The sequence below is a fragment of the Ailuropoda melanoleuca genome, chromosome 6 (assembly GCF_002007445.2).
Source record: "Ailuropoda melanoleuca isolate Jingjing chromosome 6, ASM200744v2, whole genome shotgun sequence".
NCBI classification, from domain to species: domain Eukaryota; kingdom Metazoa; phylum Chordata; class Mammalia; order Carnivora; family Ursidae; genus Ailuropoda; species Ailuropoda melanoleuca.
The window spans coordinates 98,640,755-98,654,509 of NC_048223.1; the positions used below are offsets into that span (position 1 = coordinate 98,640,755).

The 13,755-nt window shown below is 47.0% G+C and overlaps 1 protein-coding gene across 5 annotated transcripts in view; it reads right to left on the bottom strand.

Moving 5' to 3' along the window:
- The window catches only part of PIK3AP1 (phosphoinositide-3-kinase adaptor protein 1), a 114,456-nt gene that overhangs the window by 46,953 nt on the left and 53,748 nt on the right, over positions 1-13,755 (bottom strand). For all 5 annotated transcript variants that reach the window (XM_034663055.1, XM_034663053.1, XM_034663054.1 and 2 more), the window contains 6 exons: positions 11,861-11,997; positions 9,409-9,553; positions 7,201-7,343; positions 6,943-7,075; positions 4,787-4,983; positions 1,986-2,175 (listed from right to left, as the gene is read on the bottom strand). In XM_034663055.1, coding sequence (XP_034518946.1) covers positions 1,986-2,175; positions 4,787-4,983; positions 6,943-7,075; positions 7,201-7,343; positions 9,409-9,553; positions 11,861-11,997 — 945 coding nt within the window. The remainder of the gene's footprint in view (positions 1-1,985; positions 2,176-4,786; positions 4,984-6,942; positions 7,076-7,200; positions 7,344-9,408; positions 9,554-11,860; positions 11,998-13,755) is intronic.

A 13,755-nucleotide genomic window follows, 5' to 3' on the forward strand; every position in this document is an offset into this window, starting at 1 on the left:
ATTTGTCTTGCCTTTCTTGAATCTGCTGAATAGCCCAGAGGGAAGGAGGGCTAAGTTTTAGGCAGTGTTTCAGAGTGCTTAGCATTTCATAGCAAATGGTAGCGACATATTAAAAAGGCTCTTTGAGGGCCCATGGCGGGTCCTCCTGCTCCAACACTGTGCACTGAAGTCCAACATTACTTAGACCAGTGGTTCTCTAGGGCAGCGGCACTGCCCTCTAGGGGAGGCCTGGAAAATCTAAGAGGGGTTTTAGGCTGTCATCATGATGGAAGGGACACTACAATGGTTCCCCTTATCCTCGGAGACTACATGCCAAGACTCCAGAGGATGCCTGAAACCACGGAGAGTACCAAACCCTACATATACTATATTTTTTCTTACACACACATACCTATGATAAAGTTCCTAATTTTTAAAGTAGGCACAGTAGGAGATGAACTATAGTAACTAAGAACAAAACAGAACAACTATAACAATATACTGTAACAAAAGTTATATGAACCTGGTTTCTCTCTCTCAAAATATTTTACTGTACTTACCCTTCTTGTGACGACAGAAGACGATAAAACGTTTACATATGAGATAAATGATGTAGGCATTGTGACGTAGTGTTAGGCTAGCAGTGACCTTCCAAAGATAGGTCAGAGGGAGGATCCTCTGCTTCTGGGCCACAGCTGACCACAGGAGAGACCTCAGATAAGGGGAGACTACCGTCCTGGCAACTAGCAGAAGCAGGAAAGACACAAACAGTCTGCCACGTGCGGCGCTGTCCTGGACAATGAAGTGTTTTGTGCCCCTTGTGACTTCCAAATATTTCACTAGTCACATATAGGTTAAAAAAAAGCTGCTTATGATATATATATTTACACATATATGTGCATTTGTACATATCTGCGCATATGTATGTGTATATATTTCTTAATTTAATATCAGCAGGTACAAAGAAAAATATGGACAAATATCCCCACCAAACTATTAGGAGCGCTATATGGGTTGGTTCTGGGTAGAGTCATAGGGACTTCTGATAACTCAGTTACACATTTTTTCTTTGTTTCAAGTTATTATAAGAATGTCTTACTTTTACCATTGGTAAAAAGAAGTTAACCAAAAAATGGGCAAAATTTGTTAAGCAATTTACAAGAAAAATCCTGTCCTAAAGATATGGTATTTTAGAAATAAGTTTATTATATATTAATCTATTAAAGTTAGGTTACTGCTAACCTAAAAAATCTGCTTATAAATTTCTGAGCCTAGAAACTAAACTGCTTCATATATAAATACAACTTGTATTTCTGCAGGGTTTTAAAATGCACAGAATTTTCCAGGAATTCAATTAGTATGAAAATGGAAAGGAGGGTGTGAAGAATCATTTACCATTTAGGAAAATCCGGGCACTGGCGCCAACGTTGCTGGCGGTATGCGAGTCGCCGATACAACAGACATGCGTCGGCCTGTCAGCATTTGAGGCCGTGACGTTGGCAGTGACTCTGAGTGTAGGTGCCTGCAGCTGACTGTTTCATTACGTTCTCACACACAGGCATACTGAGCCCTTCCTCTCCTTTCACTTCTCTTATCTTTTCACATGTAGGTACGTTAGATGATACAGAAATGGCATGTCAGGGTACCAAAGGGGGGGCATCATGCAATGTTCGCTACAGGGGCCCGTTGGGACTGACAGGGCTGAGAGCCACGGACTTCGCCCCTCAGATCACAAGGCAATGCCTCTGTCGACTCTGACCTCCAGGCCCTTGCCTACACTTTCCAGTCCCTCAGCAGCCACAGCAGAGGAAGTTTGGAGAAGGACTGTGCTTATCACAGCACATGATGACAGCTCTAACTCTGTGTAAAACAGGATCTTCAACTCTCTGGGGTGGGGTGGGGGTAAGCAAGGGACTTCCCCCCTCCCGCCCCCCCGCAGTCCCCGAGAATGAAGAAAGCCATGTGTCAGCAGAAGGACGGAGGCGGAACTGGGCTGTGCGACTTACAGAGGTCTTCGGTGGCAGCGGGCACGAAGGCAGCCATGGACTCATACAGCTCCTCGTCGCAGCCGGGGTTGAGGGAGCACTTCATGAGAAGGTCTGTGGAGAGGTGGGCCATGGACTCGTACACGGCGTCAGCCTCCTCCCCTTGCATCAGTTCCTCTTTGATGTGACTCTTCAGCATGTCCACAGTTTCCTGAAAGAGAAGACGGGACTCACAGGCGCCCGGAGACACTCTGGCCTTCTGGGTAGACGGAGGCCTCCGGTGCGCTTGGGACAGGCAAAGAGGAAAGGTTCACACGGGTCAGCATTCAGCTGCCCCACTAGCCCGAAGGCTCCTGGAGGCCAGGCTCCAAGTCTTGGTCTGTTTGTTTTGTGTGTTTTGTTTTAATCGTTGAATCTTCTCCCAACGCTAAGCACAGTCATGCACACAAGAGACGGGCATTACATGTCCCATGAGCAGAGGGCACAAATTAAAGACTTTCTCATGGGCACCTATTATGGGTCAGGTGCGATGCCCGGTGTTTGCCTATACATTACCTCACGTCATCCTTTCCACAGCTGCTTGAGAAAGCTGCAATATTCCCTAGTTCACATATGAGAAAACCACAGCTCAGAAAAACCTAGCACCTTACTCAAGGGCGTGGAATCCTGCCTACTGACCTTCCTACTACACCCTGATTCCTCCAAAGGAAACAAATGATCCCCAAGGCTGTAACCCTTGCTGACCAACCAGATGGAAATCCAAATGGGCTAAACAGGACTGCAGCTAAGATGTTCTTGCCCTGATGTGTAGTCAGACGGCCCTCAGCAGCACACTGCCTAGTTCCTGTTCCTTCCAGCAGGCTGCTCACAGTGTCTCCCTTGGTTTCATACGCTGTGTGCTGAGAGGAGAGATGGTCTTGGCTGAAGTGCCCTGCAGTCAGACAGGCTGCCCCTGTCCTTCTTCCTCCCTGTGGTGGTGAAGCCAGAAAGCTGGCTTCTCTGAAACACTACATGACTTTTCCTGGTAAGAAACTTCGGTGTTTCACAATCCTTATTTCAGCATCAACCCGCAAAAATCCTCATTTTCATCATCACTACCTCATGAGAGATAATCTGCTATTGACACAGTGTGTTGGTTCCTGATGAGGCCAAAGGACTGGCCCAGGTGACAGCTGTGAAGTGTTGGGAGACTCAAGGTCTGGCATCTGGTTGCAATGTGGGGGAAAGAGGAAACGGGACAGTTCTTAGAGGTCATAAAAACATGCAGGGACCTTTTGGTTGCAATGCTGAAGATGCACTGGCTAAAGGTGATTGTGGTTGGAGAGCAAAGAAGGTATGAGAAATGTGAACCGGATTACTTTCTGTGCAAACTGAAAAAGCATCGTTCCACTTCCCTGTTACGTGGAATAAAATAACAAGCCCCAGCACTGGCATCAAACTAAGTTCGGGTCCTATCTCCACCCTTGCTAGAGTGCCACCTGGGCACAATTATTCTGCCTTCCTAAGCCCTTCTCCTCATTTGTTAAAGACAGATAACAATACCATCAACTGCCAAGGGTTGTGGTGAGCATTACGTGAAACACGGCATTTGCCAATTAAATAAATTCAATAAATAGTAGTCATGACCGTGAACACAGTATGTCCCCAATAAAAACTACTGGCGTGGAAATGATACACTGTATTTTATACATTTGTGACTACAAAGTAAAGCTGAGTAAATACTCCTGGACTGTGAGTACCTTTTAGCCTCATTTATGTTAGTGATGCCCAAAATAGACACTCATGCTATCCCACTCGTTCAACACACTTAATCACCCCCAAGACTGTGGGGAGCCCCCCCTGCATGGCTCAGTGAGTCGCTGCCTTGCAGACTGTCAAACACAGAGCTCGGAGTTAAGTTTCTGGGGCAGTGTAGGCTCACTCCTGTATGGAGGTAGAGAGCAAGACTAGATTGTCTTTATGGCTCCTTTTGAGGTCTCAGCCCCACGCAAGAGGCTGAGAGTCCCTGCTGTGACTCATGAAGATGAAGAAAAACCAGAAAAGGGTGGAATCAGGAAGGGCAGCAGTCTCCAAGACAAGAGACGCGATACTGGGGCATGGAGCACAGCCTAAGCACGGGATGAGATGACACTCAAAGCAGTTCCCAGAAGTCAATGATCAAGGAGGATCTGGAGGCCCAAAACCAGGTGAGCAAATAAACTGGGCATAGCTCTCTTAAGACAGGCAGAGGCTCAGAGAGAGAGACAGGCCATTAGCCTAAGGGCCAACCTCACACTTGGCCTCCCTGAAGCCTTAAGTGCAGAGCTTCTTTGTGGCTAAGGAAGGAATCCATCCTAACAGTTCACCTGGACCTGACAGGGGACGAGGCAGCTGGGAGCATCCCACCAAAGTGCCTTGGAGATGGGGCTGGGAGTGGGAAAGAGGGGTCAGCATCAACCTTCTGCAGATTTGCTCTTTAAATGTCTCTGTAAATTCTCTCAGGGTGGACTCAGTGCTTGACATACGTTATTTCCTTTTATCCTGAAAACCACCCTTTGAGCAGAACTAGCATTATCTTCCTTCTGCACTTGAGGAAACTAAAAGAGAGAGGGCACGTGATTTGTCCAAAGTCACATGGCTGACAAGTGTTGGCCCAGAAATGTGAACCCAGGTCTGTGGGACTCCAGGGCGCATCTCTTAAGCCCACACATACTGGCCCTGCCAGAGAAGAGGCACGTGGGCACATGCCAGAGATGAAATCCAACCGTGTCTCTAGTGAACAGGTAGCCCTAGGAGCACATAGTGCGTTTCCATTCCTGGGGCCTCTCCCACCTTGACCTTACCACATACTCATCGATGAACTGCCGCAGGTCCCTGAAGCCATGTTTCTCAGCAATGGTGTTGGGATAGTGGCCGTGCTTGTTGGCCACACTGTATGCCTGTAGGGCGCCTGGGCAGGTGAGCAGCAAGGCAGTGAGGTTCTTCAGTCCGTACTTTGCAGCAAAATGCAATAAGGTGGGCAACTCTTCATCCCTCTGATCTGAAAAATTGTTCAGGAAAACAATGGACAAGTAAAAATGAAGTCATGAGCACCCTTGTTCACAGAGACAAAGCTGGCAAGCCTACCATGGCATCCAGGAGGCACTCAATCATTACTTCTTGGTTGAGTGACCTAAGATCTGACAGCTTCCTTTGAGGCACAACTGAAGACTCTGCCCTCAGATGATGGAAGAAATGATATGTTAATTAATTAGCAAATCTAATAATTAATATTCTACCTTCTTTCTCTAAAAGGATCAAAGAATCCTGAAAAACAACACTAATTCAAAATATGCTGATTTTCTAAAGTAATTTCTTACGTAACAGCCACAAAGTATAACGGGAATCATGTTTTGACCCTCTCTGCAAATTTCACAACACTTTAACACAATTGCTTTGTGCTGATTTAAAAAAAAATTAAGTCCATTTTCTTCGCTCTTATTCCAAATTTCATAAAGTATGCCAAGTAATCCTAGGTATGTTAATTAGCCTTCCCATGGCCCTTAATTTTGCACTGGAAGATATCTCCAAACTATTTCAAAAGGGCTGGGAGGATTATAAGATGGTATTCAGTGAGTTCTTTGTTTAGGACAGGTTTTGAATGTTGGTACTAATACACCTGAACCGCAGGATGTCCACTAACCCTCTGATTCATGGGAAACAAAGTACTCTTTTGGGTCACTGGATCCCTGTGACCCCCTCTGCCTACTAATATCTGGAACAGCAAGTTAAACTCTACCAAAAAAATAGACATGTTTCCGTTGTGGAGTTGGGAACAAATCTTTCTTTTGCTTGTTTTCATAAAAGTTGATTTCTAAACCCAATTGTGACAAACAGATAGACAGATATATACTTTTATGTACACACACACACACATACGCATAGATTTTTTTTTTTAGTAAAACAAACCCAGCTTCCTATTCACCAGGATAGGATCCTTGGGATGAAGGGTCTGAAAATGTTCCCAGGACCCTACATTGGCAGGCTATGAAAAACTCCTTCCTTAGCCCCAAGTTTAAGAACAGAGAATATTAACACCTCTGGAAGTAATGCAAGAACATTCTACAGTAGAAAAATGGGGAGAGGCAACAAGACTTGAGGGTAGTATAACCCCATCCTTATGGCTCTCTTGGCTATGGGACATGGGCAGAGGGCAGACGGTTCGTTCACACAACGTGAAGGGAAAGTGGTATCCACAGAAGCACCCTACCAGGCATCCTGTCAGCCCACCAGGCACCATCCCCACGTGAGCGGTTATCCCAGCTCCCAGCATGTCACACGTGCATGAGACCGCTCCTCCCTCATTGAACAAATGTTTGTTTCGAGCCTACAATTAGCCACCCAGGCACTGCCTCAGCCCTCACTGAGCTGACAGCCTAGCAGAGAAGACAGACACAGCTGAGGAGAACTAGCACAGAGGACACCCGCCATGCTAGGGGAGCCCGCAGCACAGAGACAGAACCTACCGAAGGTTCAGAGAGGTCTTCCTGAGGAAGTACTACCTAGGCTGCTGTGCAGAGATGAAGAGAAGTTAACCAGGTGCACAGCGACCAACAAGGACAAGAAGAAACTGTATTCCCATGAGTTCAGGTGGCAAGAGGCAGGGCAGAATTTTCAGGAGGTGAAAGAAGTTCATCCTTTCTGTAGAGCAGAGCCCAGGACGGCGCAGAGAGAGATGAGGGCAGAAATGAAGCAGAAACACCTTGAGAAGGGCTTGCAAACATGTTAAGGGGTTTGGACTTTATCTACAAGGCAAATGGGAACCACAAAGGGTTTTTAGCAAGCAGGTCAAGGTATTCAGATTTACAATTTGGAAGACCCTCTAGCTAGCCAGTGAAGGAATCATTCTCAAGGGATGAGCTGCAGAGCGGGAACCATCAAGGTCCACGCACCGGGTGAGTAGATGCTGAAACCAAAGAGCATCAACCACAGCTGGTCCTGAGGCTTGACTTTGACTTACTTGTCATCATATCTTCTTCTTCCAGTTGGTTAATTCCAAAGAGGTGTAGTCCACTCGCAGGGATATTGTTCTTCAGGGACTCGGTGAGCAGTTTATCGAGGGTCTCTGTGTTATAGGGCACGATTTTAAAGGCCTGAACACAAAAGTGAAGGTCAGATTTTCAATCCAGTCATCTCCCATCCAGCAGAGGAGAAGCTGAAGAACCAGGTGCAGAAACTACATGTCCAGAAACTTCAGGCCCCCTTTCACCATCCTTACCTGACACATGAACTCCACGGGATTTGCAGCATTGGACAATAAATTCCCAATTTCTTCCATGTCAGTATAATAGCTGATCACAGTTTCACACACCACTAAATCTCCGGAATAGATCTTCAAGGAAACATTCCCAGATGAAAGGCCTGAAGAGAAGAAAAAACCTACCGTGAATATGTCCAGGAAGAACAAGGGTCCAGGGGAAAGTGTCCATGGACTCACCTTAATGGTAAAGAAATCAACTGGGGGCTGGAAGAAAGGTTTGGGAGGTAGAGATAGAGAAGTTGAGGGGAAGAGTAGAAGTAGGAAGTGAGGAGACTAGCACCTGAGAGGCCTCTGAGTCAGAGGAATTGTCCTCACTGGGTCTGCAATTTAATTTTTGGAAGATTTTCATCTGTTTTGTTCACTACGGTAGGCCCAGGACCATGACAAACAGGAAGAAGAGGTGAGCTTAAAGCACTTTCTACAAAGGTCAGCGGCTGCCACAAGGTGGGAAAGATCCTGGCAGGTGGCACTTAGGGCTTCCACGACACTGGACTGGGAGAATTGACTCACTTGCTCTGCCGCTGTCATGACTATGTGCTCTTTACCTCGGCTCCACCACAGGAAGGGGTTTTGAGGGGGAAAGAAAAAATTAAAAATACACCAACCACAAACATTCGATTCACAAAAGAGGAAATGCAACAAGTAGAGAACATGGAAAAGCAGTCAGCCTGGCTAGTAATCAAAGAAATGCAAATTAAAACAATGGGCTACTCTTTCAAAAGACATCAAATTAGCAAAGATATTGAAAATGATAATGCCTAGTGTTGATGATGACACAGCAAACTTGACAGGAGTAGCAAGCCCTATTTTTCTGGATCCTTAAAAATGCCCAGCATTTCAGGGATTCCATCTTGAGGAAATACTCCTAAACCCACGCAAGCATAAAGATGCTTGATACCAGAATTTTGGGGCACCTGGGTGGCTCAGTTGGTTGAGCATCTGCCTTCGGGTCATGATCCCCAGGGTCCTGGGATCGAGCCCCATGTCCGGCTCCCTGCTCAGAAGGGAGTCTGCTTCTCCCTCTTCCTCTGTGCCCTTGTGCTCTCTCTCTCTCAAATAAATAAATAAAATCTTTTAAAAAAAAGATGTATCAGAATTTAAAACAATAAGAAGACAATAAGAAATGACAAATGAAATAAATACATAACGATGAGGAGGTGAAAAATTAAAAGATGATACTTCTTTTCAATGGAGTACGATGCAGCTTTAAACAAGATGATTTATAAGATACAAGTCCAACACAAGGAACTGGTTTTATAAATTATGATATAGCTATACAATGGATTAGCTTACAACCGTTAAGCATTATGTTGTAAAAGAATATTTATTAACATGGGAAAATACTCATTGATATCTTCCAGGTAACGAAAGTGGCCTATGAGACTATACGAAGCTATGTACATGGATGCAGAAAAATACAGAAATCACTGACTTCCTCTGGGGCATATGGGCAATTTTCTATTTACTTTCCTTTACCTTGGCTGTATTCTTCAACTTTTCAGCACTGAGCACACATAACTTTTATAATAGAAAAAATGTGTTATAAAATGGAAAGTTACAAAGTCCATGTAGCCACATGGGCCAAAAGGATGCTGAGGGAATAAATATAAGATTATATCAAGAAAAACAGAATATTGAAAACAACTCTGTTTTTAAAATTGTGAACAAAGACCAAAAGACAGAGTAGTGGTCTGATCACTTTTTTTCTACTTTTCTCTAATTTCAAAAATAAAATTTTTCAAGATTTTATTTATTTGAGAGAGAATGTGAGTGAGAGAGAGAGAGCACAAGTAGGGTTAAGAGACAGAGGGAAGGGGAGAAGCAGGCTTCCCGCTGAGCAGGGAGCCTGACATGGGGCTCCATCTCAGGACCCTGGGATCATGACCTGAGCCGAAGGTAGATGCTTAACTAACAGAACCCCTCAAAAATTTTTAATATGCTAACTTCACAAAGATAAAAATTTTACAATATCCATCTTTTCCCCACATTGCACATGTATGTTTCTGCAACTTCCTTTTCCTTTAAATAGAACATGACAGCCAGATCCAAATCTTGGCTATCACTTTTCTCAGTTGCTGAATAAAGACAGGACAGGTAAAACAAAGCAAGGGTGGGCCTCTTCCTGAACAGGATGCCTGATTTCTGGAGGTAGAGGGGGCTACTTACTGGGGGCCTTCACGGAAACGGTGTATTCATTCTCCAGCTTGGCTTCCACCCTGACTGAGGGAGACTCCTCAGGAGAAAATTCTGCTTCTGTTGTCACCCTCTCATCCAACTTACATCTCACGATGACGTAGACAGTGGTTTCCACCTGGAACGGGAGATCAGTCAGCGTCCCCTCCCCTCCTGGGTGCCCTGTCAGGGTGCTGGGCAGAGGGTCTCCCGGTTTCCCGAGCCCCAGCTCTATCCAGTGAGGCTGCCCAGCGCTGGGCACGACTGCCATGGGTCCCAAAGAGACAAGTTACAAAGACCGAGAGTGAACGTTTATCAACCTTTACAGCAATTTGATGGGAGTAATTTTATGTCTGTTGAATCTAATGTAATAATTTAAAATCCTGGGGCTTGTATTTCATACCTCTTTTTATTTCATTTTTATAGCATTCCTTTTTTATTGCATTTTATAAAAGCATTGGTGTGTGGCAGAATTGAGAATTTTGAAAAACAAAATAAAAGGGGTCTTCACAGAGAGTTTGAGAAGCACTATTCTGACGCGAGCCTGGCTACTTGACGGGCAGCTGGTGGACTGACAGCGTGGGAAGCAGACTTGAAGTGCAGAATCCCAGGCCCCTCCTGGACCCACTGAACCATCAGAATTTTACCGAGAGCCCTGGGTGACCCACATGCACCTTACAATGCGAGAGATCCCAGCCTAGAGAAGCCCTCTTGGGGTCTGCTGCTTACATCGTTCGTGAATGGGCACCAATACCTTATGGGAGGACTGATTTTCCCCAGGCGTGGAATAACCCAAATAGCTATTTCACCCTGCTTGAAGACCTCTTGCCAGCCCGCCACATGCGATGATCTTGTTTTCCTGTGCTGGTTAAGTGGGGGAACGGGCCTCTTAAGACTTGAACTGACAAGGATAAGCCTTCCAAAGAGCAGGGGGAAAGGAGAGATTTCTGGTCATTGCTAATCCCCAAATGTTCATCCTAAGATTCTACTATAAAGACCTCACAGTAGCCCTTTGCAACGAGGGCCGCCATCCCACAACAGGTGAGGCAGAGGCCTGGCCCTGGCTGCTGAGGGTAAATGCGAAAGTGCTTGTGGTACACCTGCCACTGGCTGTAGGCCCAGCCCTGCCCTGCCTGCCCCTTCTCGCAGGCAGCATGGGGAGTCAGAGAGAATAAGCATGTCCTCTCTATTGACAGCAGGACCCAACCCCAGCCTGGCCACCCCAGGATCCAGAGAAAGAACGAAAGTTTGGAGAATCAGGAAGCCATGCAAAGGGCGCCGTTCTTCAGTTCCCAACTCCCTCCCCCACAGGCGCCCACCAGTCAGTCTTAGGACGAGAAGAGTGTGGGGAAGACAGGAAGGCATACGGAGAGCCTGGAAATGTAAATGCCCACACAGGCATGGCCAATGAGGAGGGGGCATGAAGTGGGCATGAAGAAAGAAAAGGGAGTGGTGGGAGCAGTGAACTAGGGGATGCATGCATCATCTAATGGGCTGCTGGCCTGGCCACTCACCTCAGGCCTGGTATTACCAGATTCTGACTCAAAGTTGGGAATCGATTTTCATGCCTAATTTTTTAAAACACTGTGCAATCTAAACCAAACATGTCTATGACCTCAGTCTAGCCACAGTCTGCAATCCCCATGGAGGGAGTCCTTGCCTAACGCCTTGTGGCCTCAGGCTGCATGGAAAACCACTCACAGGTGCAAGGAAGCTAGTACTTCCCATTGCCAAGGCTCCCACGCCCTCTTGTCTCAAGGACACCACAGTGGCAAATTTAGTAAAGGGCTCATATCCACAGGGAAGCACAGAGCATTCTGCTCTGAACTAATATCACACATTTTTCATCAAGAAAGATAATGAAAAACGACCAATTCCATGATAGAATTCAAATGACAGTGGCCCATCAACTGGGCCATCACATTCAAGTCACCTGTTAACATAGGTCCCACCCTGAAAATGTTAGTCACATTACACTTTGGCTTTTATCTTATCCCTTTAGCAAGCAATATTGGCGAGTTTCAGGGAGCAACTTCAAGGCATTTACCTGGGGGTATGGGAGTGGTCAGTTGACAGAGAAGCAAGCTTTCAAAATGCCCCCCCCCATCTCTTTCCTCCCAGCCCTAGGCTGACAGGAACAGACCCCGGCCTCTACCTCCACGGTTGGCATAAGTGTCTCGTAGGGTGCATGCCTGCCACACATTCTATGTTTCTGATCTACAAACTGGAAGTCTTAGATGGATGACACACACCTTCACGAGCTCACCTCTCTCTTACTTACTGGCATGAGGTTTGCTCAAGGCCCAGGTACTGGGATTCCCAGGGCGGCTAATCTACAACGGAATCCCCAAGGGAAGGCTGAGATGATGCTCCCTTTACTACAACAAACGCATCTATTGAAAAGGCTGCATTCTGCCACTGATCCACCAGCCCCAGGAGTGCCTACCCCACAGCGGATACGGTCCGGCTGCACCACCATCAGGTTCCCAGGTGAAGTCTTCAGCGGCAGGTTCTGCTGCTTCAAGTAGGAAGGGACCTTCTCTTCCTCAGTCTCGGTGTCGGTGACTGAGTCACAGCCAGAATCTACAGAACAAAAGGCATCAGTGACTGGGAAAACAAGGAAGGAGAACTGATGGGCATGTTCCACCCCATGAAAGCCCCAAACATTACCAAATAGGAAATGGCTCTGAATGTCAAATAAATACAAGCCGAAGGGAGTGACCCAGGAAATCATGAAAGACAACCTACTGGGAAAAAGTCAATTACCCGGTAGGCCACAAGAGTAGACTGTAAGAGGAAGACTGTGGAGAAGAAAGTGAAAAAGTCTGAAACAGGATATTGCCCAAGGCTGGCAAGCCTAGTCTCAACCAATAGGTTTCTGGAAGCTTTAGCTCCAGGTTTCCTGCACTGCTGGCTTTGGTGGCTGCGAGGGAAGGAGGGTCCTTCTCCTCAGGTGGGGTGTCAAGCACGGGCTGTCCACTTAAAGGTCATGTTTTGAACATCAAGTAAAACCCGTGCTGTCCAGGAAGCCATTATTCCTCAGGGTCATGGCTAGCCAATGGACCCACTCTGGAGCAACAGTGAAAAGCAATCATTCACAACAAATCCTGGATCAATGTAACTGGGTTCCAGATCAGTACTCCAGCCAACACCTATACGGTGCACAGGCTCAGAGCAGGTGGAGGGGTGCAGATGTGTGGGGCATGGCACAGAATGAGATGATGCTGAGATGGTGTACGTGGAACGACCAGAGCTCTAAGGCAGGGGCGCTTAACCAGGGTCCATCAATTGATAGGCTGTGTGTAAGATTCTGTGTGTGTGTGTGTGTGTGTGTGTGTGTGTGTGTGCGCGCGCGCGCGTGCGTGCGCTTGCCTATCCTTCTCTGGTGATAGTCCAAAGCTTTCATCAGATCCCCCAAGAAGGACAAAATGGTTAAGAATGGTTAAGAGAAGGAAGCTTCATCCAGTCCCCTTCTTGGGCTTGCTCTTCTTCACTCCTAAACCACTTACAGAGCCAGCCAAACATGTCAGGCATTGAGGAGACATAAAGATGAATGAGACATCAATCCTGCCTTCGGAGAACCCACACTCTAAAAGGGCAGGTCCAGTGAGAGGTAGGGGTTCTCTTGGCTGATTCCTGCAGGCTGGCCTCCCAGGGAAGGAGGTGGCCTCCGGCAGAGCTCACAGCACTCAGTCCTAGTAGAATGCTGGGGGGGGTGCATCAGGCCACTGATTTGTCCCCCAGAAAGCTGCACCCACAGGCTTGCTCATTAGACCTCAGGTCATACCAGGGGAGAGGCTGTGCTCCCATGACCATGAAGGCTGAGGTAGGGGAGCTGCGCTAAGTGGGCAAGGCACCATTGTGTCCTACTGCTCTCAGTGTGAGGCAACAACCTCCAGGACCTGCTCAGGCTGGGGAGAGGACCGAGGCTTCCAAGATATGCAGCTTAAAAACCCCGCAGCCTTGGACAGTGGTCCCCTCCTAGAGCCTGACATCTATGCTGACAGATGCCTCCACACGGCCCCAGATTGTGAGAGGCAGGAGGCACACTCCTGCTGTTTTCCCCCTCTCTGGGATTTCCCCATGACTCACTATTCCACAAGGCCTGGCAGAGGCAGCCAGGTCTCTGACCTTGCTTGCACAACAGGAATCCCAGCAGAATTTAGGGCTAAGAGACAAGGCCAAGGACCCTGGGAGTACCAAGGAGGGTTGATACTGGTTTTCACTAGGCATCAGAGCCATCAATCTGCTATAGCCCTCCTTCCCTTTCCAATCCTATTGACTCCTTTATCAGTGCTAATTATCCCCCTCAAAAGCTAACTACAGTAGCCTCCCTGCCTC